Here is a 23,589-nt window from a genome sequence, read left to right as displayed (position 1 = left end):
CCTTGAACACCGTACCCCTACCCTGCCGACACGGGACAATAATTCGGCCTTTGGGCTTGCTCTAGCCTCAGCCTCTTTGCCGAGCAAAGAGAAAAGGCTGCCAAAGGAGAGGCCCAGGCCTGTCCACTAGAAACCGCCCCAAGATCAGCAACTAGTGTCTCAGAGAAGTGACCGTCGGATGGCAGCAGCTTTGGGCAGTCAGCCCGTGGCAGGGTGATGGGCGCTGCATTTTCCCATTGTATGGAGGCTGCCAGCTCTGTCCCTGCAGGGCACTGTGTGACATTAGTGTCAGCCATCTCATGTGGACATGCTGGTTTCTGCCCTTCTGCCCACTCCCACCTCAACTTCTGTCACCGCCCTGCACAAACGACTGCACTTTCCCCCAGCTCTTGGGGAGAGTTTGTGCTCTACAGTCTTACTGTAAAATAACAAGAATCAGGCTTCTAAAAATCAGGAAGTTTCTCTGACAGGCTTCTGTGCTTTTGCTATAATCTCTCCACATGCTCCTCTGACAATTTCTGTGACCTTATTTCTCAAAAAAAAAAAGAAGAAAAGACAACTCCCATCATCCCTCAAGTCTCAGTAGAGCTCTCCACACATTAAAGGAGAAGCAGAGGCTGCCAGCTCTCTATCTGGAGCTCTTCTTACACGTTTGTTAACCCTCAGGGTACAATGGATGCTGAGAATTACTCTTTCGTAATATTTGTTTGGCTGCCAAAAAGGAAAAATGATTAGCAGCTCAAAGGTTACATTGCTGTATTTTGCAAGAGAAGCCCTTGTCATGGGCTGCCTCAATTTTGCTGACTGTAGACACGCCGCCGTGATGCTCGGTTGCCCGCGGGGCGCCAGGGTACTCTGCCCGTTGGGCTCCGCTGCTCCAGCTCTCCGTCCTGGTGCTCGTGGTGCAGTGTTGGAGGTTTCCACTGCTGCCCTGCAGACGCATGTCCTCTCCTCCTCCTGTGGGTGGCAGCGCCCAGACCTCGCAAGTGGTGCCCAGACCTTGCAAGTGGCCACCTAAGGCCTCATCTCCCACTTAATCTGTATGACTGTGACCAGCTTTATACTGCGCATAAAACACTCCCTGCTACAGGCAATGCTATTTCTAGACCCCCTCCAGGGACTTCGGCATGTCAAAGACAAGTAAGATGATGAGTTTAGAAGATATAGTTAATGGTTTAAGAAAGGGATTTAAAACTGATTGTTGAATTAATGCCTACTGTTATTGTTTCCTTTATTAGCCCCTTATTAGCCTGTTTCCTGGGGGCAGAGCTGTTTGGATAGGATTTACCTCTCTTTGGACCCTCGGGAGCTCAGGAATTGGGTACCAAAAATAGTTTTGGTGGCCCTCTTGTGGACCTCAGAGCAGGCTGCAGTGACCATGAGATGCTGAAGCCATTGCGTCCAAGCAGTGCCCACGCCCTGCGCATCCCCACCAGCTGCTGGCATGGGCATGTTTTCTAGGCAGGCAGTGGTGGGCTCCAGCCCCTCACGCACTCAGCTCCTGCCCCTCTCTACCCCGAATCGCCACTCCATAGCAACCTCTCGGATACACTCACCCAGCCCGACTGCCTCTGCCACGTCACTCTTCTCACAGGGCACTCGTGCATGTATTTCACAGCTGGGGGAGTCTGCCAAGGACAAGCCAGGTCAACCAAGTTCATGAACGTCCTCCTTTTTTTTGCTGTCTCAGGCTCCTCCCTTTTGTTCCACAATAAAGAGGCTGCTTTGAACTGTCTGTGCACTAAGATACACCTATACCTGCATTGGTCTAGGCATTTTGCAAGGAGAAATTGTTCAGAAGGGTAACTGAAAACTTCTGGCCCTGGATTGAAGCCTTCCTCGTAGGCTGGCACTGCCATATCACAGATGCTTACTCTGTTCATTATGTTGATGGGTGTTAGCAATGAAGTTTGAACTTTGTTCAGATTTTCCCCGAGTTTGGCAGTATAAGAGCCAGAGCTCTGATCTGGGTTCAGGCTGGTTGTTAGGTACAAATTATCTGTCAGTCTACCCCCCGTCTCCTTTTGCCAATAGTTTGCTACAGCACAGAGATTTCCTGTCATCTCGTCAGTCTGCATCCTTCCAAAGTCACCTCACTGCCAATGATTAGCTTCTGTCTTTTCACCTCTCTGCAGTGAGCTGCTGATCTCACTGCCAATGATTAGCTTCTGTCTTTTCACCTCTCTGCAGTGAGCTGCTGATCCCACGGGGAAGCATCACAATTCACTCTGGGAGAGCTCTCCCATGCCCCCCCAAAACAGCTGCGGTGTGACCCACTTAGGGGACATTCAGAGGTTGTTCACGCAGACTGGAACAATCTTTTTCCGTTGGTCAAGGGACCAACAGATGCGGCCACAGAGCCAGGCCGAGGCAATCTGCTGTGCAGTTGTCAGTCCAGTCCAGGGAATATGATCTACTGGGCAGAGCTCCGGACTGGGAGACTGTGGGCACAGCCCCAGCTCTGCCTTTGGTTTTTGGTAGGATCTTGGGCAAAATGGTTCCCAACCCTGTTTTTCATTTGCTAAAGGGAGGATGAAAACATTTCCCCAGTGGAGTTAGGTGTTAGATTGTTTCATGATCATAAAGCCTTTGATATCCTTTAATCAAAGAGCTGTTAAGGGTTTTAAAAGTTGTTGTAATTTGTGGAATAGATGTTAATTTTCTGTGTGCAGTCTACAGAGAACATGGAATCTCTAGTGTTATTTGGGGACTAAGTATTAAATGCTCCCTTTTAGGTGCTGGCAGAAGTTACCTTTAAGCCACATACACACACTGATTAGATATACTGTACTTTAAAAGCTTCTTCACATCTCATTAGATCTTCTCTTCTTGCGTCACCTCATCAGAGGCTAATTTACATTAAGTCTAGGCCACGTCAGGGTCTGGATTTCTCATGAAAATATGTCTTGGTAGTAAAAGCAAAGCCCCTTGTGCTCTCTGCATGAGAATCACTAATTCTCTCCTCCACATCATAAATCCAAGGGCATGCTCTGAATCCCAAATAATTTGGATTTAGAAAGAAATGAGGCACACAATTCTACCGTTGACAATTTTCATTTCCACCTTGGCTTGCCTACATTTCTCCATTAAAAGTGGGCACCAGAGGCTTTGCAAATCCCTCTATACAGTCTGAGCACAGTCTGAGCTGGTGCTGTATTCTCTAGGCTTTGCCAAATACTTGAGCCCACCCTGTCATGTGTGAGCACGGTGGGTACCCCACTGCACTCAAATGTAGCCCCATTGGTCTATTAGCTCCGATGGGTTCAGCGGTAGCTGTTGGTGCTCTCGCTACAGCAAACCACTTTGCATGTCCGTAATGGAAACTTGCAGCCAGAAAAAACATTTACTACCCACTGCTGTGTACAAAGGAATTATTTTCAGTCTTAAAAGAAATTGCAAAACTCATCTAGTATAAAATACAGTGTTTTGTCTTTGTGTTTGTCCTGAAGAGAAGAAAGCTCTTAAAACCTTGTAAAGTCCGTTACGCTGTGTCAAAATGAATTAAAGGAGTTGTTTATAGAATACCTACCATGAGAATCTGACTCAGCTTGACAAACTGTGTTTTTATTATTATTATTTATTTGGTTTACTGCTTGGTCTGTAGCTGTACAGTGATATTGCAATGAAGAGAAAATGCTGACAGGTCATGTTCTGCTTCTATTGGCAGTGCTGCTGTTTTATATTTAAATGACAAATATCCTGGCAAAGCTCAGTAACTTTTACTTCATGTTTCCTTTTTTTTAGACATTGTTTTAGACCTCTTTGGAGCAGCCTTATTAACCTCTGAATTTCTCCAGCGGCATTGAAATGATCAAATGGCTTCTTGCGGTAAGCATTGCAAAGCTGTCCTTCCTTCACCATCACAAACACTTCATGTCATTTCTTTAGGGAAGCAAAGTACATTTCAGAACATTGTTCTTTGTGTTTGCAAGAATGTGATGTGCCATTACTTTCCATTTTCAAATTTTGCTTTCCTTCTGTAACAAAGTATTCCAAAATCCTCTATTTTAAACATTTGCTGTGCTAACTAGTGCCAAAATAGAACTCTTCTAATCACCATTATTCGTGAAATTTCAAAACCTTAAATACTTTCAAGACCATGGAGGAAAGTACTTTTATGTATTTTTCATTATTTTATAAGCAAATAGACCAATATTGATTACATTAAATTAACATCATCATAGCGTTCAGGTACCCATTTTCCTCCCGACCTGCTCAGTGAAGGGCCCGTTGGCTCACTGCCGCCTTGGCGCGGCTCTTCCAGCTCTGCTGCTCAGAGCAGTCATTATTTCTCACAGTCCTAACTAACTAATGTTGGTAGTACAAGAACTGAGGACCAGGACTAATTCCCATGGACTTGATAAGATCCGATTCCTGTGTGGCTTAATTGCTTTGGAAAAACAGGCTCTGGCTGTGATTGCACTGCTCAGCAGATTGCAAGAGTGAGACCCCCAGGGACGGTACCAATGCAAACAGACACAGCACCCAGCAACTACATGTTGCAAGAGCTGCAGAACTGCTGTTGGGACAGTCCTGAACAGTGATGTTTGGTACCCACTTTCCTCCTGACTCTGGACCACGCTTATTGGAAACATACATCTGGTAGAACGGGGCAATGGCAAAAGTGAACAGTTTGGTTTGCTGAAATGCCAGAGCCAGAAGTTGTACTCTCCAGCGATGGGATCCACTGTGCTGCAGAAACCGGTCACCTCATCCACCTCACCAGAGGCGATCTAGTAACACTTCTGGCATTACATGTGAGTTTCAAACCCACAGGACCGGCAGAAAGGGTGAGTTTTTACTTTGTGGGGAATTTCCAAAAACGTAAAGAAGCAGCTGGTTTTTTTTTTTTTCTGTGGAAGAAACCAAGAAAGTTTTCCATCCAACAAGAAACTGAAATTTAATTTTAAAATTGTCAAGACAAGGGTTCTGAAGCAAGTGAGCTGTCAAGAAATGACATTTTTCTAGGGAACTTTGCCCAGCATCCGTTGACCAGTGGACAGACATGATGCATTCATGCAAAAGCTGTCTTTGTCCTATACTGAATCAGTGTTTCTGTCTGGAAAACCCTTGGACTCTGACTGCTCTCTTCTTCGTCTCCCTTCTTCACGCTCTCCCACTTACTTGTTAGTATCCTGGTAACTTTGCAGCCCCAGCATGAACCTCAAAGGGTGCACAGAAGAAGAAGGGTGCACAAGAGAAGATGCACAAAACGCTGCATCGAGGTAGAGGTTTCTTGCAGATAGTATTTCTAACCAAGCCGTCCCATGGCCACTGCCCATGGGGTAAGCTCCCGGTCGCCCAACTGGGACACAATGAAAAAAGCCATTGTTCTCCTGTCTACCATCGAGTTCCCAGGGAGATGTCACTGCCAGGCTAAGCAGCATTGAAGACTTTCTCTCTTGTAACCAGGACTGAGAGACCTGACAGCTGTTCTGCCATAATACTCGCATCTATTCAGAGACCGAAATCGGAAAAGCTGCTCCGAGGCTCTCCGTAAGGGCACAATTCTAAAGGCTGCTAAATGCCGTGATTTCTGGTACTGAAATACTCTTCCAGGCCCCTGCTCAGTAAAGGATTTCTCACTGAATTAAGGTGAATCTCAGTATGTGCTTATGCATTTGCACGAACAGAGAAAGCCTGTTGACTCAAAGGAATTACTGAGAGCAGAGTAGAAGGTTTTTTTTTCCTAAAAGTATCTGTTATTTATTCCCAAGTCCTTATCTTGTTTATAACAAAGAATGAACAAAATTCCTTTCCCAAGGCTGGACGGTCCTGGAGCATATCCGCAACAAACAGGACAAAAATAAGCTTGATTTTAGGCAGATTAAATAAGCAAATGCTTCTTAGTCTCTTGACTTCTTTCTCGCCCTTTTGCCTTTTTTTATTCCTCTGTACACAGTAAACCTAAGGTTTTATGGCCTTATCCAAGGTCTGCTGAATTTGATGGAACTCTTTCTGTTGGCTTGAATGGGCTTTGGAGCAGACCTGTAGGCAGAGTATGAAAAAATCTTTATACGGGTTTCTCATCCGCTGTCTAGAGAAAGGAATATTAATTATTAAAACACTGGTCCAGCACACAGCCCCCAAGAACTGTCAATATTCACTCTACTTTGTTACTTAATTTAAAATTACCCTGTTTTCTCTCTGAACTTTCTTTAGGAACATAAAATCTGTAGAGGCTGAATAGGTTTCCAATTTCTAGCTCATTTTATATACAACCTTCAAACCATAATTGCTTGTGAAGCACATCACACACAAAGGTAGGTATACAAACAGTAGTTTCCAAACATTATAATAAACCATCTTTAAAACGAACGTGCCCCAGATCAGAAGCCCCACGTGACTGCAATAGGGATGTTTGCTGCTGGTGATTTTGTCGCTGGGGAAGGCACAGCCTGACAAGCCGGGGGTGGCGAGGGCACAGTCACACAAGCGAGATGCAGCACCAAGCACTGTCAGGGTAGTGCCCTGCCCTCTTCCCCGATAAATCCAGCTGAATAAGTACACGGCTTTGGTGAGACAGAGGAACGCAAAATGCCCTTATGCCCTTCTATTTCAGCTAATGAAGTTCACATGCATGAGCTAGAACATTTTTGCCACCAAGGCCCTGATCCAGCTGTCACTGCCGCCATGAGGGACCCCGCTGGAGGGTTGCTACGGAGGTGATTTTCACAGTGGGACAAGCTCCGGGTCTCTGTGCCACCCAAGTCCCACCGATGGATGCATTTCACTGACAGTATTTTTCCAGGCCCTTAAGTGCTACCTACGGAAACACTTGGCCTCTAGCACGTCATACTGGTATTACATGGAACTGAGTCAACAAGACGCCTCCTGAGCTCGGGTCCCCATCCCCATACTAAAAGCAGAGTACAGGGTACAGAGGGGTACAGGTGGTTCCGATTCATGTATATATTGTCGTAGTACTCAATACACACTTCGAAATCTTAAAGCAGATTGTGACTTGTCATCTATAACTAAAAGATATCGATACACAGACACACAATGTGCTTTTGCAAAATGACAGAAAAACTGTTCTTTTCATGTTACCTCAATGCAAACATGACGGCATTTTGCTTTTGAATAGCTACTGCTCTAAGAGACATATTATCGTCAGGTAAATGAATTTGCTACCCATATTTAGTCATTGTAAATAAAAGAAGCAGACCAATCTGCATATGGGTTTTTTTCTTTTTTTGGAGTTTGCATGCTTATTACAGAACTAGTAGGTTTAAAATCTCACTGAACATTCTATGTGAATTAACCAGATTCTAGAGTAATGTGGAAAGAAAAATAATGAAAAGTACAGCTTTTCATTTAAACATATGCAGCTCTTTTCATGCAGGGTTTTCTTTTAGGTTTTTCTTCCTTTTTTTAAATTACACTTTGCATTAAAGAACATAGCCAGTGTAAACACAGTCTGTAACACTTATAAAACAGTGCAAATTTGTAAATTTCTGGGAGGAGGTTGAAATACATATATTTATAATGGAGGCAAAACCACTTTCTTTCTCAGTAGAAAAATACGTATATTAAACACCTATATGTTCAGAACTTAACTTCACAAAAGAGCAAGTTATAGTCCTATACTGCGTAATAAATTAATATATTTTCTAGACTCCCATTTTCAGTGTTAGTGTCAAATGCATAATAATGCTAGAAAAAACAAGAGAAACGTATTATTTAGAACCTAATGAAAATCTTTCAGATAATAACTGGCGTAAGAGGGCACAGAATAAAGAACTGGGGAAAGAAGCAATGGAAAAATACCGACCTCTACGAATTATTGCACATTTGAGATCATTCTCATGGCCTTTGGGCCAATTCTGGATACTTTTAAGTCTTAGGTCAGTGTTTGTTTCCATCTGACTGTAGGGTACAATTTAGGAACCACTGCAAAATGTCAAGGATTTACTGAACTTGTTTGCTGATGAAACCACAGGCAGCTGAGTGCAGAGTGCTAACTTTTATTCATGCAATCAAAGAGAACAACGCTAAAAACAAACTGAAATACAGGCAAGGTTGCCTGCCATAAAAATATTTTTGGGAACTTGCTCCAGCAGATCTTATTGAGACAAAACTCTCATGTCTACTGTGTTTTCATTAAAGCCATGCCAAAAACTGCAGAACTGGCTTCTGCCTTCATCATTTAGAGCTTTTTCCTTGAACACTGTTGGTCTCCATGGTCTGACTCTGCAACCCTTGATCAACTGAGTATGGAAATCTCCATGAAACATACTGGTCCAAAGAAAACTCAACTCGCTGAGTAGTAATGCCTGATGCTGAGTACCTGTACAACACTTCTCATCCACAGGCAGCAAGAATGCTTTCCATGAAAGATAAATGACAGCATACTATTTGACTGATGGGATCACTCACATAAGTGAGAAATGCAAGACCTTACCAGCTGCTTAAAAATATCCCTTTTCACTAGTTGCACAGAGAGCAGAAATATTCCTGCTTCAGCCATATTTAAAAGGTACCTAAACTGACAGGTAGATAAACAGAGAGAGAACTGTCTCAGGTGATTATCACTGCAATTGAAGTCAGACTACTCGTAAACCTGAATAATTTAGCACTTCATCTCTGAATATTGCTGTAGTAATTATTTTCTATTGCTGATGTTCTCACAAAAAGGTTAATTTCAAATTGTAGCTACTGATTTTGGAAAAAAAAATCCTATGTAAAATTACATTGCCTTTACTACAAATCTTAAAAGAGCTCAAGAGATCTTAAGAAATTTCAAATTAATGAATTGACCGACAGACAGATAAATTTATACTTAAACTCTTTAAAAAAAAGTCATTAAAAATCTGCAAAAAATTGTGAAATAATCTATAATCGACAGAAAAATTGTTTAAAATCCTCCTAAACATCTTCCGATATTCTAGTAAGTTGTTTAATAAAACCACATTGCTAACCGTTGACTAGGAATACAACATGCCTCAATAATAAAATGAAGAGATGCTGATGTGAGCAGGTGATTTATTCTGCAGCAACTGTTACTATGCACGTTATTGATAAAGCTTCATCTGCATTGTTTCAGCTGGTCATCTTCTAAAACGTATTTGCGAGACAATGTTACCGGGAAGGTTTCCTCCTCCTTCCTTTTGAGAATGATTCACCCCTTGTGGTCTGTGCAGGAGATAATAATTTTTGTAGCATGATTAGAATTTCAAACTGTACTGCAGTCTATATGAAAAACCCAACAACTTCCGTGTATTTCAAATACTATTACTTAAATATGTATGGATGTTGGAGATCATATACCTTTTATCCATCCCAGATTGTAAACCTACTGTAAAATGATGGGATGTGTTTTTTCTATTCCCCCCTCCTTTTTAAAGAAGCAATAAAACTGTACATTAAAAGACAGGAAGGACATTACTGAGTTACAAAAGAATGCCCCCTTTGTCAATAATTTGTAAATGTAAACAAAAAAGTTCAAGTAGAAAAGCAAACAAGTGTGCCGCTGCTTCGAGTATGTTTTCTCACCCCATGGGCTTAGGGCAAAGTTCTTTGAAAACATGTCTTCATGGCGGTCATGAAGCATCTCAAAAGAGTCCTGATCTTCACTACCAAATATCACTGGTGAAGCTAAGCTCCTTTGCTGATAAAGGCAGCAATGGGTTGTTCCTGTGAAACTCTTGGGGATCCTTCATGGTATTGTTAAGAGGTAGCTGTCCATTTAGTAGTGTCAAAGGTATGTTACAGTATGTGTGATGGTTGCTTATGGAAGCTATTGGCAATGTTGCCGCTGACACATCATATTCATATCCTCTGCAATAATGTCTCATTTGCACAGAGTCTGCTTGATGGTAATCAGTTAAATCAGCCCGTGATTCTACCAACGTGGCAGAAGTGCCTGTGACAGCAAGAGAGGGTACAGTCTGGAGGTCTCCAAAAAGGCCCTGCTCTGCAGAATCCAGGACCTGATGCCGAGACACCACCTCCTTTTTCTTCCCTGGCATTTCAAAGACCAGGCGCTTCCAAAACTTAGAATTCAGTTTGCTGCTTTTTGGTCCTTTCCACTTGACCACTGAGAGAAGTTTGATGGTGTGCTTTAAAGATTCCACTTCGTGATAATTCACTTTCCCTTTTAATTCAGTACACTCAATCAAAATAACTTTGATTTCTCCACTGACTAGCATGTTATGGAGTCTGTTTTCCATCTCAAAAATACTCCATCCTCTCCTGAGAACATAGTCTGGAGTTAACACGATAATGAGTCTTCTGCTTTGTTCAACACATCTTGTGAGATCTTCAATGTAGGCTACAAATTATAGAAAGAGAGAAAGAGTAAAGAATAAAGAAGTCTATTGTATCAAAATATCAGGCTTGCAATCAAGTATAACAAAATCCTACAGCTTTTAAGACAAGGGGCATTTCACAATATACTCCAACAAAAATAGGATTGTGTATCACAACATATTTCCATTTATGGACTACATATAGAAAACTTCTTAATAACACCCTCCATCCTTTACTGTTTTTCCCTGTTCATCTCAACAGAATGACATTTACATAATATCCTCACTGTGTAGATGCATTAGTGACTAAAAATACACAGTTCACTTACTGAAAAAATATAGGTCAAGATCAATGTAATGTTTGTGTAAATTTTAACATTAACACTGGTTATGATTAACACCGCATTGAGGGAAGCACACTCTGGGAAGCAGTTCTTGTGTTTCAGATGCAAGGCCGTGAGGGTGCTGCAGGGTGCATGAACTGTAACTTGCAAGAGCTCAAAAAGAAATCAACCCTCATCGCATGCAGAACTTGTGCTATTGCATAGAAGCATCATGGTAGTTCTTTCTTCTTTAGGTATTGACCACAAAAGCACAGTAACATTCTTTGTGGCCCAATGGTCTGTTTTGATATCACAAACCTGTGCTTCTATGTACCCCAAGGTATTAACAGAAACTTCACAAGTGACAGGAACAAATGGAAAATTTAAACATATTGGAGGTGTTTATTTGTTGAGACATCAGTGACAAAGAAAATAGTATTCTTCTTTTATTCATGCATGCCAAGTAGTTGCAAATGATCAGTGTAAGCAGAAACGCCAGCCCCATCATTAGCTCCATGATGTCAGCTTATTGAACTACAAAATATTCTTGAAGTTGGACTTGGATCCTTGAGTTTCACTTGTCCCAGGGATGGTAGAGAAGAGAAGCCAATTACACTGGTCTGACATGGAACAGGATGGGAAAAAGATCTACTTACAGACCTGATCCAAAACCCATTCAAATGAACAGACTTCAACAAATTTCAGTGGGTTTTGGGTCAAGACCAGAAAAATGAAATCATTTGAAAAAAAAAAAACACACTAAGGTCAGAAAAGTGTTCATTGGTTGCATAGCATTGTGATTGCGAGCTTAGAGACAGGATATAGTTGTTTTTTTTTTAAACTACATGAACCTCTTGACCATGCTACTCAGAATGTGCTGCCTGACAACAGAGAAGCATGTGTTATAAATGAAGACTTGGACACAAGAGCTGCACAGAACAGATCTTTACTCAACACAGGGCAGGGCCTCTCTTACACACACTGCCCTCTAGCAGGAACAATGATTACAAATAACATCATTAATCAACATCTGTTACTGCAAGACTCATTTTTATAGTCCCAGGCACCATACCACAGCATGCTTATTCACACCACTTCCAGTAAAGTAAATAGCTACAAAATAGGCCAACAGGAACATTCTAAAATAGCTTATTTTCATGAGGCTGAAGGCATAGTTAGCATCAAATCTGCCTTTACCAATGTTTTATTTCACCACTTAGCAGCAAGAAGAATTTCTTTCACAAATGGAAAAGAGGCAATTGCAAACATCCCACAGACACACAAAAATTTAAGACATACACATACATTACAAATGTCTATGCAACAATCCTGACTTTTAGTTAATGTTTTATGACTCTTTAATCATGCAGCATTTACAGTTTTTTTTTCTTAAAATATTTTATGAGGAAAACCCCCACATTGCTCTGTGTAAAATAGTTACTCATTAATGAAAAAAATTCAACATTAAAATCCATGGGAGAGGCAGCAGAGAGGGGAGAGAATCAGCAACAATGAGAAAATGATAAGCAGAACTGGTGAAACAAAACTTAAGGAAAGGTAGAAATGTTCAATACAATGGAAAGAGATTATCCCAATGTATCAACAGCTCAGACTCTTCATTTTCTTCCTTTCTTTCTGCTCCCAAAAAGAAAGAATTTAGGTGGGAAGCTTCATCATTAGAGGTTGAATCTGCAAGATACAGTAAAACAACAAACTATCATGCATCTTTCCTGAGACATATTCATCCCTCCTTCAAACAACTCAGAACACTGCTATGTACAAGACAGTTCTCTGCAGGACACAATACCGGTCGGTACCACATATCCAGGTTAGTGCTAAGCACAGCCATGCATATACTATATGCATCCAATTAAAAAAACCAAACAAACCAACAAAACAAACAAAATCATTCCACTTTCATCTCTTCAAATATCCAGCGGCAATAATTTCAATAGCAACAACCCAGCAATAATCCATTATATCATCTCAATCAAAAACTCACCAGACTTTGCTTTAGTCAAACAGGGAATGAGGTGGGAAGAAGACAGGAAAAATTCCCTCTTTCCTCAGATGGATACTTCTCCCCTCTGTGCCTCTCCCATACTTTGGCATGCCCACCTTACTTACTGGATATTGCAATAAGTTAGAGCTTTCTACAGATGACTACACAGACACCTTCACAAATGACCACTAGGTGCTCCTTCAAATTCCGAGTTTGCAGCTGGTTCACTGATAGACATGGCCAATGTACGGGGGTTTGTTGGTGCACTGAGGATAAAATACACTGTATTACAGGAAACTGGAAACCCAAATGGAAAGGCAAATGCATTTTCCAGCCATCTGGTCCAGAAGTACTTAGTACTCCCAATAACTTCAGCTTGGGACTACTACTAAAGGTAGGTGACAACTTCTCTGGAGTACATGGTTCCATTGGGTGTACTCTACAATATGTCCAACATGCACAACTTAAACATTTCTGTGAGGCAAAGCATGGGGGACAGATTCCTGCCTGTGGAAATTCAAGCTTTATTTTTGCCAGTGGTACCAGACTGATTGCATAAACCTGTGAGCTGCTAAATCACCCACACTCCTTTCACTTCAGAATTTAAGACTGCTCAAAACACCACAGGTTGAGTTGTCTGTCTTAAGTGTTCAGTCCGTTAGAAGGTATTAAATCCAAGCAATCTATATTGCAATGCAGGATGGAGAAAGGGTTGTTTTCACCTTTCCAGTGAGCTAAGAAGTAATTGTCAGGCAATGGCTCTGTTTCACTTTCAAGAAAAAAACTGAGCAGGGATTTCAGGAACGACATCACCAACCAGGATCAACTGTAAGATTCCAAACCAACATATCTCCATCAGATAAATGTCATTTTTCTGAAACTTCACTTTCGCTGCAGGAGGTGTCAACTTCAATGACATTTCATTGTGAGGGGATAAAAAAATCATCTTGACAAAATCAGTATGGAATTATTCTTTTTTAATTCCCAAAGATTGTATTTTATCATAAACTAGAATGTAAAAATAAAACGTCAGTGTTAGAATTAACCCACTTGATTTTATTGAAAAAGAACATTTTAAATTTTGATCCTTTTTTCCCCCCTTGACACACCATTTTGCAATATGGCACAAAAACCATCTTCAAAATGTTAGCATTTCCCATAGGTCAAAAAAATTAGAATTATGAGTAGTTCTATCAGTAACTTACTTGCATTGTGTCCAATGCAATGCCCAAGGAGGTATGGACAGCAAGAACTTTTAGACCCATAAACAAACATAGTTTTTGCATGGTTGCCCGTTAGTAATGAAGACAGATCACCTGACAGCAAATATGTGCTCACCAAACACTGTCATTATGTAATGATGCTGAACTGCAGTTCGAAGCACTGAAGAAGAGAAGTCCAAGACATGCATCCCATTTGCAGTTAAATCATGCATAGAATCATAGAATCATTAAGGTTGGAAAAGACCTCTAAGATCATCAAGTCCAACCGTCAACCCAACACCACCATGCCCACTAAACCATGTCCCTAAGCGCCTCATCTACACGTCTTTTAAATACTTCCAGGGATGGTGACTCAACCACTTCCCTGGGCAGCCTGTTCCAATGTTTAACTACTCTTTCAGTAAAGAAATTTTTCCTTACATCCAATCTAAACCTCCCCTGGCACAACTTGAGGCCATTTCCTCTCGTCCTATCACTTGTTACTTGGGAGAAGAGACCAACACCCACCTCACTACAACCTCCTTTTTCAGGTAGCTGTAGAGAGCGATGAGGTCTCCCCTGAGCCTCCTTTTCTCCAGGCTAAACAACCCCTGTTCCCTCAGCTGCTCCTCATAAGACTTGTTCTCCAGACCCTTCACCAGCTTCGTTGCTCTTCTCTGGACACGCTCCAGCACCTCAATGTCCTTCTTGTAGTGAGGGGCCCAAAACTGAACACAGTATTCAAGGTGCGGCCTCACCAGTGCCGAGGACAGGGGCACGATCGCTTCCCTGTATAACTGCCTATTGAATTTTCAATGAGCTACACTAACCACAGGCTGGAAGGAAACCCAGACAACCTAATATGCAAGCAGACTAAGAGCAAGGAAATTAATGAACACCGTGGACACAGAATTGCTTACACAAAGAAATGACTGACTAACCAGATTCAAATGATTTGCAGAAGAAGTTAAGGGAGAGGGAAAGAACACCGGAAATCATATAAAGTCCTACGGATATTTTTGGGAAGCATGGTCTGCAGCACCACAAGAACCACCATCAACCCCATACTGGCTGGTTCCTGGCACTCTGAAAATAACCAGCCTTTCTGCATTTGGCAATGTGACTATCACTTGAGAAAGTTATTTATAGAAGAATAATTCAGTCCTGGTTTCCTAACTGAATAGTTCCCAAACCCTAACTCTGATTACTTTATTATAACAAAAATGATTGCAGGTCTTGCTTTTCCTATTTATTAAATATCTGTTGCTTCTGTTAGCTCAGACCAGAACAGCAATGCAGTTGGAACTGCTGAAACACGGAGCAGAGTGATGGACCCTCCCCAGAGAGAGCCCAGTCCCAGTATAAGCTAAAGGATGGCTGATGAGTTCAACGTAAAGAAACAAATAATGCACATCAGCATGACACATTGCCCTCTCAGCATACCACTCTCTTAGCCGTTGTCGGACTTCCTGTATTTGACATCGCAAAGGAAAGAGGGATTAAGAAGAAGGAAAAGATGGCAGCTCTGGGCATGTCTCCTTGCAGACTGAAGTGTCTGAAGTGGGTGATTTTGGTGAAATTGTTTTGGCAATAGATGTTGGAATCAAAATTCTGGATATTTAGAATCAAAGATTCATAGACTCATACAGGTTAGAAGGGGACTCTGGAGGTCTCCAGGTCAATACCCTGCCCAAAGCAGGACCAGCTAAGATTGCTCAGGGCCTTGTCCAGCACAGTTTTGAAGACCTCCGAGGTTGGAGGTTTCTTCTCAGTGTCTCTGGGTTCTGTTCCAGTGTCTGACCACCCTCATGGTGAGGAAGATTTTCCAAATGTTTAAATGGAATTTTCAGTGTTGCAACTTGTACTTGTGGCCTCTTGTTCAACAACTGTGCACCTCTGAGAAGAGTCTGTCTTGATCTTTGTGCTTTTCACTGGAAAGACAACAATAAGATTCCTCCCTGGCTTTGTCTTTGTTGGCCTTTTCTTCAAGAAACAGTTCTTTTGGACTCTCCTCTTGTACTGTGTGCTCCAGCTCCCTGACCACCTTGGTGGCCTTCAGTGGACTGGTACAAGGTAGCCAGCCTTTCTGGCTTTTGTTCATATTTCTTCCACTTTCAACTGTCCTTCTATATCCCTGCTACCCCTGCCCATGCCTGGCATTAAGTGTAAGATTCATACAGAGTAGACAACCAGGGACTTCTGAAAGGAGGTTGTGGAGCTGGGTACTCTATTCCCATTCCACATAAATGGTGTCCCATACCTAATTAAGGCTCCTTGGGGACGCCAGGCACACAGTCCAACTGGGGTTTCTTCATTCAGGAACCCAGGAAGCTGGAATTCACCAGGCAAAAACCACACAGATGGGCAGACGAAACTACAAAGTGCCAGAACTGCAATATTGACTGTTGGGTGCTTTTTATCACATGCCTTAGGTGCTCTCCTGCTGTGCTGACAATCTCTCATTTTTCAGGTAAAAGCAAAGATTTTTATTCCATCACCATTGTTCTTTTCAGTGCCTGATCTCTATACCCTGGGCTGAGCTGGAGTGAATGGCTGGTGTTTTTTCAATTCTGTCAAGATCAAATGCACATATGCTTAGAGAGCAACTAGATGATGCTCTAATAGATTTGTATTGCTGGTATTAAAAATCCAATTTGACCACTTTCAGGGTTTAAAATAATTTGCAGAAACCATGTGAGAAAAATATCTTCCTCTGATGTAGTCCTCATTTTAGAAGAGTCAAGTGCAAACAGATCTTTCTCTCTGTAAACACATCATCCTTAGCAAGACAGAAAATGGCTCAGGTAAAAACATAACGATTCCTATTTCCCCCCCAACTATTCAGTGTCCTCAGGTCTCCTAACACTGAATTAAAAAGCTCACAGGGCTTGAGAGTCTGCTTGCTGTGGGAAAGGGTTTGTTAAAAAAGCCCTGAAAACTAATAGGGTGGAAAAAAGGATAACTGCTAAGAAACTTTAGTAACAATTGCAGCTGTAACTTAGGGCCCACAGCCTCCTTATACAGGCTAACACGTTCAATTATGCCTTAGTTACCTCGGCAGAAAGGTATATGTGCTGTCAGCTTTGACGGAATGAAGAACGCTCACTCTGTTAAGACCAAAGAATATTCTTTAAGAAAGAATAGCTGCTACAGAACTTCCTATAACATGCAACTCAAATCCTGGGTTACAGACTTGGTCTTCCTGCTTACACAGCACACTGCATGTCATGTCTCCCTGCCGTGTCGCCCTTCTCAACTTCCAGCCTGCATAGCCACGTGGGCTTCTGCATGAACGAGAGCAGAGAAGTGGTGGCTGCTTGAGCCCCGTTTCCACCTCATCAGTTCGGGGAGCCGGGTCCATCTGTGCTGTGCTCAGGCAGCACCAAGAGTCACCGCAAAGGTCCTTGCTGGCCACCACGAGGTGGGCATCACTGAGGCCCTTGGCATCCTTCACGATGGTTCTCCCACTAGGACAAAACGCTCCACTGGGATAACATTTGTATCCCGGCAGGGCACAGAAACCAACATCTACTGCAAAACATGACTCAGCCCCATCTGACCTGAACTCTGGATGCCAGGGTCTGCTTCCCAACGGTGAAGAGGTGGCCTCAGTCCCCACAGCCATCACCTCTGTCCTCCTAGGGACAGCAACAGTCGCTCCACGGGCATCCCTGAAACAGATGGTCCTCAGTGCAGAGCCAAAACGCAGAGCTCAGATATGCAGTACGAAGGAGCTCACTGCTGGGTGTGTGCATCCCAGCTAAGGCACGCCCGGCTGTAATCTCTCCCTTGGCTGCACAGAGACATGCAGAGCCTATTACAGCTTTTCCCCAGAGGTTAGAGATGAATCAGCTGGACAAAAACATAATCAAACTTCTCCCTGAATTTTTCTGAAGTCAGCTTTTTAGTTTGTTCAGAGAAGTGTGCAAGAAAGTTAATGAAATACTATTTAACAAATCCTGCTTGCTCTCAAATCCAGGTAGCAGCTGTATGTATTGCTTCATGCCAGGAAGCAAGCGCAATAATGCACACCCTCCTGTGGCAGTACCTTAAAATTGCAGAGATTATATGAAACAACCAGCCTTACAAAACACACCTTACTTGCTGTACTAGTGGAATGGCACACATTTAAGTACACAAAATATAGAAGGAAACGCATCAGAATGGAGAGTGGGAAAGCATTATATTACACTGAAAGTCATTTACACCAAAAGACAAGGAAATGCAGTACATGTGAGAAGAGATATTTCCTAAAATAAAAAAGATAACTGTGATCAAACACCCATTTTTCTATAGAAATCCACCCCGAAGAACTATATATTTTGTTATATCTGCCACTTTTTGAGACAGTCACTCTAAAATATGTTACGGTTACCTCTGAAGTTTCTAGCAGGTCCATACCACATCACACTGCCTGCTCTCTTCACTAAGCACTGCAAGTCCTTGTAAGACTGGTAAGCATTAGGCAGAAAACAGCCACGGTTCACTTCTCCAGTGCACATGGGGAGCTTACAAATACAGGAGTCTAAGTCTTCCTTCCCTCCCCATCACCTCTCCCTCCCTCTTGCCCCCTCAAAATAAAGTGCCTTCCCCCATATCTTTTTCAAAGCTAAAGCATGCAAATCATACTCATTTCAGTTCCACATTTTATTCTGCATTGTTATTATGTCTGATTAAGTGTTCTTGAAGCTCCATGTGTTAGAATCAGGCCCTTTCATGATACTGAAGAAGTGAGTTTGAGAGGAAAAAAAGAGGTATTAAATCTGTGAATGTTCATAAATGAGAACTGACATTTTCAGGTACCGTACATTTTCAGGAGAGGTTTAATGAATACCCAAAGTGATGACAAGTATTTGCTGAATGTCTGAGTGAAAAAAATAGACAAAAATAAAACACCATGCTGGCTGGTACAGCAATTGGAAAGAAGAATCTCATTTCAGATTAATCTGTGCTTCAGTGTAGTTATCATTGAAGGGCTAGTTTTAAACTCTTTAATTCACTTGTATAATTGCTATGTGTAACTCTGCTATATTGTTGGATATGAAACAACTATTCACAACAGTTATGTGATTTTTAACAAAAAAAGATGTATTGCCTCTTAATAACATCTAAAAATTCAGTACTACTTGCTTGTCCTGTCAGAAATAAGGTGGCTACGAGCCAAGTCCCCTTTCTGGAATATGTCACTAAGGCAGCAAAACTCACACCTTGCAGGGGCAGGGCAAAAGGAATAGGGGAAGCAGCTCCAACCTAGGAGCTGCAAATGCACATGATAAATTCAAGCCACTACATGGGACTTTGCATGATCTCTGACTAGGCTCTGACTCCTCTTTCCCAATGGTACAGGATTCAGAGCTCCAACTTCTCGGGCAGGCACTGGGGTTTGGCAGCAGCAAGGCAGCAGTTTCAAGTCTTTTGGCAGGCAGGTTGCTAATGCAGCCGTGTTCTAGCTGTTTCATGTTTGGAGACATCTGCTCCAGCACAGCCATTGCTTTGTTTTTCTTGTTCATATTTCCTATACAGTAGCGTATATAGAGATAAGTTCATATCCTTTTCTAATATTTTTCATGGAAGTGGTTTGCAGACAGAACTCATAAAAAAGCTTATTTTTCACAAGGGTGGCATTTCAAATAAATTAAAGCAAACATACTGTGCATTCAAAATTCATCAACATGATGCACATGATTCATGGTCTTTTTTGACTTGTCCAAAAATGAATCTGGAAGAAGAGATGCCATAACTACAGCTAGGAAGGCATTAACTGTTGGTACAGTCATCCAAAGGTGCTGCTGAATCTTCAGACATGGCAGCAAAACTGATTTGAAACAGACAACTGTATTTCACCGTCAGCATGGAAAACACCATCGGATCACTGGGCTGTACACAGTCCTCTGAAGAATTAGTGTTACTTACACAATACCAATTACTTACACAATACCAACACTGCTCAGAAATGCAACACTTGGTCAAAACTCTAATGAAAAAATTGCACCTATACCATTAACTGGGAAACTATTGTAGCTATTTACGAGACTTAAAAGTTAGGAAAAAAACCAAAAGACAATGGGAAAGATGACTTTTACTTGTAAAGCTGCTGTAGACAAACAAATAATTACTGGGAAAAAAAAAATCTAATTTTCAATGAAAAAACAGACTACAAAACCTTTTTTGGAAGTTTCCTGCTTAGCTACCTGTGTCTGATGTAGAGATTTTGGACTACAGTATTGCTTCCAGTGCTACAGCCTTCCCTGTAAGAAGGTCCAGTTCCTGCCTCCACTGAAATCAATGGCAGTTCCCTCTGATTTCAGTGATGCAGGAGCAAGCTCTAACCTAGAGCTCAAATTTGCAGTACTGAGGAAACTTTTCCAATCCTCACAACCACTTCACAAAGAGAGGTTTCCCATATCTAGTACTTATCGTGCAGTTCAGGCCTTCACGACACATCAGAGAGAATTAAAACTGAAATGTCATAAATACTTACTTCCACTAGGGATCAGGTCCCTATCCGGAATGAAGAGCTTGTATCCATAGTGCTTTTCTAGAACATCCGGCAGAATTTCAAGTGCAAACTGCTCCTCTTCATTATTATCACAATCTAACGCATCAGGATCCACTTTGGTGTATGAAAGATACGCATCATATTCCTTGTTGTCTGTAAGAAAACAAATACATGTTCAGCCTGCTGTTTGCAAGAGCACTATAAAGAATTCAGGAAAGTACTAGGAAATCATATTATTCCTTGAAATGATCAAGCGTTTCCTAACAAAATTGGGACTTCTCATAGGAACATATAATCTGGCTTCCAGAGAAATTTTTCAGATCCAGACAAAGGATATCCTTTCAGTTTTCTTCTACATGTTGAGCTAGTTAGTAACTCTGTTTCATTTCGCATCTGAAAAGATCGTGGGCAAAATTTTGATACAAATAATAAAGCTGGAACTATTAATTTTAATCCTTTACATACTGCTAATGGAAATCTTTCAACTCTTACGCCTCAAGAGTGCTATGATTATGCGAAAGTTTTGAGCTTGGAAAAGTTCTTGAGCCTGGAAAGTTTGGAAAGTTTTGAGCAAGGAAAACTTCCTTGCACAAGTAATTGTGAGATAATACTTGACAACTCAAATGAATATCGATTATGCAGAAAACAATGACAAATACAAACAGTCCAAAGCATTTTTGCAGAGAATCTTGTAGTTTTTAAAACTAATATCATAATTTTAGAAGTCACTTGGTCCAGGACATTCTAAATACTTGGGGCTCACAGTATGAGAGGGAGAAATAACTCCAAGAGCAAATGGGGTGCAGGGAGAGACTTGTCCCTCCATTCTGCCTGCAGCTCAGGGGTGGAGGCAAAGCCTCATCAAAAGGTGGAGGCAGGCAGTGGGTGACAGAGGGGACCCCCAGGCAATGCCACAAGAGGACAGCGGGGCTGCAACACAGTGGTTTGGCTAGAAAGGGCAACACATCTCCTCCTGCACAGCACTGGGGCTTGTCTCCAGCTCTCTGCATCTGAAACATGGAGCTAAGAGCTGGTGACTGTGCCAGGAACAGAAGTGGCACCACTATCAAGCTTGGGGTCCATGCTGGGATCAGACTGTCTTAGTGACATTTCTCTTTGCTATTCTTCTGCAGTAATGGAAAATAGTATATTGAAAAAGTCAACCTTCAGCAATTCAGTCTCCAGGGAAGAGCACAGCTGCCATTATTTACAGAAAATGAAAAATCAAATAGTTAATGTTGTGAGGACAAAACTGCATGAATGGAGGATTGCTGAGTACCAATTATCTGTAAAGAATAGTGCACATGAAAGATAATTAAAGCAGTTAAAAATCATCAATATACTCTGATAAAAAGAAAAAATAGGTAATCATAATACAATAGATTCCTTGATGACCTTGAAATGATGGTTACTTTCATATAATTCTTGACACAAAGCCAGACCCATGAGGGTCAGAGCTACAGACAAAGCATGTGAATAATTATACGTTTGTAAAAGGCAATTGGCCTAGTGTCACCATAGCTGTATGGGAGGATGTCCACCTGGCTTGTTGATATTTATCTGAAATCAACAGCATACAAAAATAGTAGTTACTGATGGAAAGATGACAGAAGAACAAACGGCAAAGAAACAAAGGCCAGTCAGCTTTGGAGGCCTGTCCAAAACCTGCGACCCTGTCCGTAATGAAGCCTGCCAAAACCTTTTAAGAGAAGCCAGCCACCAAGGGATTAGGGAGGCAAACATCCCTGCAAACATTTGAGAGCTCTGCAAAAGGCAGCAAAGCAAACCCCAGAGCACTGACATGCCTGGTTATAAAGCAGCGTGAAAGCCGTGGACAGACTGTGTGCAAGCAGTCCCTGAGCTTCCTGCCCCTTCCAGCTGCGTGGGTACAGCTGCCCTCTCCAGTCACCTCTGTTCACAATACAGGTAAGCAAGACGTAGACAGAACCAGTTCCCCCAGGCTCCTGTGAGTCCGTACGCTTGTGTTACACCTCTACGGTCTCAACTCCCTCCTCACAAGCTTTACATACACAGGACATAGCAGAAGCTTGCCCACTGCTTGCTCTGTGTGCTTTGGATGCAGCGCTGTTTGAAGCCGTTTTCTAAATGGCTTCCCTTAATCCTCAGTATCATTTTCTCTAAAAACAATGCTACGCACAACACAGGAAGTGAATGCATCCAACACTGCTTACACAGGATATTTTTAGAAATAGGAATAAAGCAAATCCGTTGAGTTCCAAATCTTCTATTTTAAAGAAATACCCTGCAATTGCAGCTACACAGCTGACTGCTCATGGGAGCTCTGTATGTTCCCACTATAGCCTACGTAAGTAGAAAGAAACAACCCCATATATGTTTTGACTTCAGTAACATTCTGCCTCCATCTTTCATTCTGTAGGATCAGAATGAGACACAAAGCTGCAATAGTTCTAAAATCATGCACTGGAAAAATAAAAGGTTGTTTTCAGAATTAACATGCACACAAAGTCCCCTGTGTACTCACGGGGCTTCCTCTAAACAACAAGAAAATAATATTGTTTCATAAATTAAAAAGTGATTGAACCAAGGAAGTAACATGAATAAAAATGCAGCAGCTTCACACGGAAAACACGAGATAAATGAATCAAAGCAATCTGGAGGAAGCTACCACTTTGGGTCACTTTTTGTTGGTGTGAACCAGGGATGTTATATTGGTATAATCCCAAGGTGTTAGAGGTAAATTGCTTCCAAAAAACACATAATCTCACCCTTCACTTTCTCCTAGGTATCAGTATAAATATTGTGCAGTATTGTATCATATGAAAAAAGCATCATTTTAGGTTTTCCCACTCACACATGAAGATTGAGAAAGAGGAAGTTTCCTGACCTCTATTCCTGCTATTTATCATTCCACATTCTAAAATCCCAAAACTCCTATGGATTTCATTGTAGCAAAACATTTTCACACCATATCTACCCAGCGTTAAACAGAAGCACTTCTTATTTCAATAACACTAATGCTAATCGCAGAAAGTAACAGGTCTGTGCAACCGCACATTGTTTTGGCACAATAGGGGAAATGTGTTCCCTGCTCTTTTTTCAAATACATTATTGTTTCTAGATATACCATTCCAGACTGCCTACGTGACTCCTAAGTGTTGCAGTGGGCTATGAAAAGTACCTGTACTTGAATATTGTACTTCAGATCTTTAGCAGATACTAGTTATATGCATATTAATAACATATTAATTATGCTATAATAGAAGTGTTAAGAATATAATAATAGGATTTAAAGCACTTGGATTTAGTTTACCAGGGCTTACTCCAGCTTCAT

At 41.7% G+C, this 23,589-nt stretch overlaps 1 protein-coding gene across 1 annotated transcript in view; it reads right to left on the bottom strand.

The window, feature by feature from the left end:
- Nucleotides 1–9,575: 9,575 nt before the first annotated feature.
- The window catches only part of IL1RAPL2 (interleukin 1 receptor accessory protein-like 2), a 391,710-nt gene continuing 377,696 nt past the window's right edge, over nucleotides 9,576–23,589 (bottom strand). The window contains exons 9-10 of the mRNA XM_009330996.1: nucleotides 20,259–20,429; nucleotides 9,576–10,273 (exon numbers count right to left, since the gene is read on the bottom strand). Coding sequence (XP_009329271.1) covers nucleotides 9,576–10,273; nucleotides 20,259–20,429 — 869 coding nt within the window. The remainder of the gene's footprint in view (nucleotides 10,274–20,258; nucleotides 20,430–23,589) is intronic.

Source organism: Pygoscelis adeliae, unplaced genomic scaffold (assembly GCF_000699105.1).
Source record: "Pygoscelis adeliae isolate BGI_AS28 unplaced genomic scaffold, ASM69910v1 Scaffold100, whole genome shotgun sequence".
NCBI lineage: Eukaryota > Metazoa > Chordata > Aves > Sphenisciformes > Spheniscidae > Pygoscelis > Pygoscelis adeliae.
Note: the sequence above shows the minus strand (reverse complement) of the source record. Positions and strands in the feature narration are given on the sequence as shown.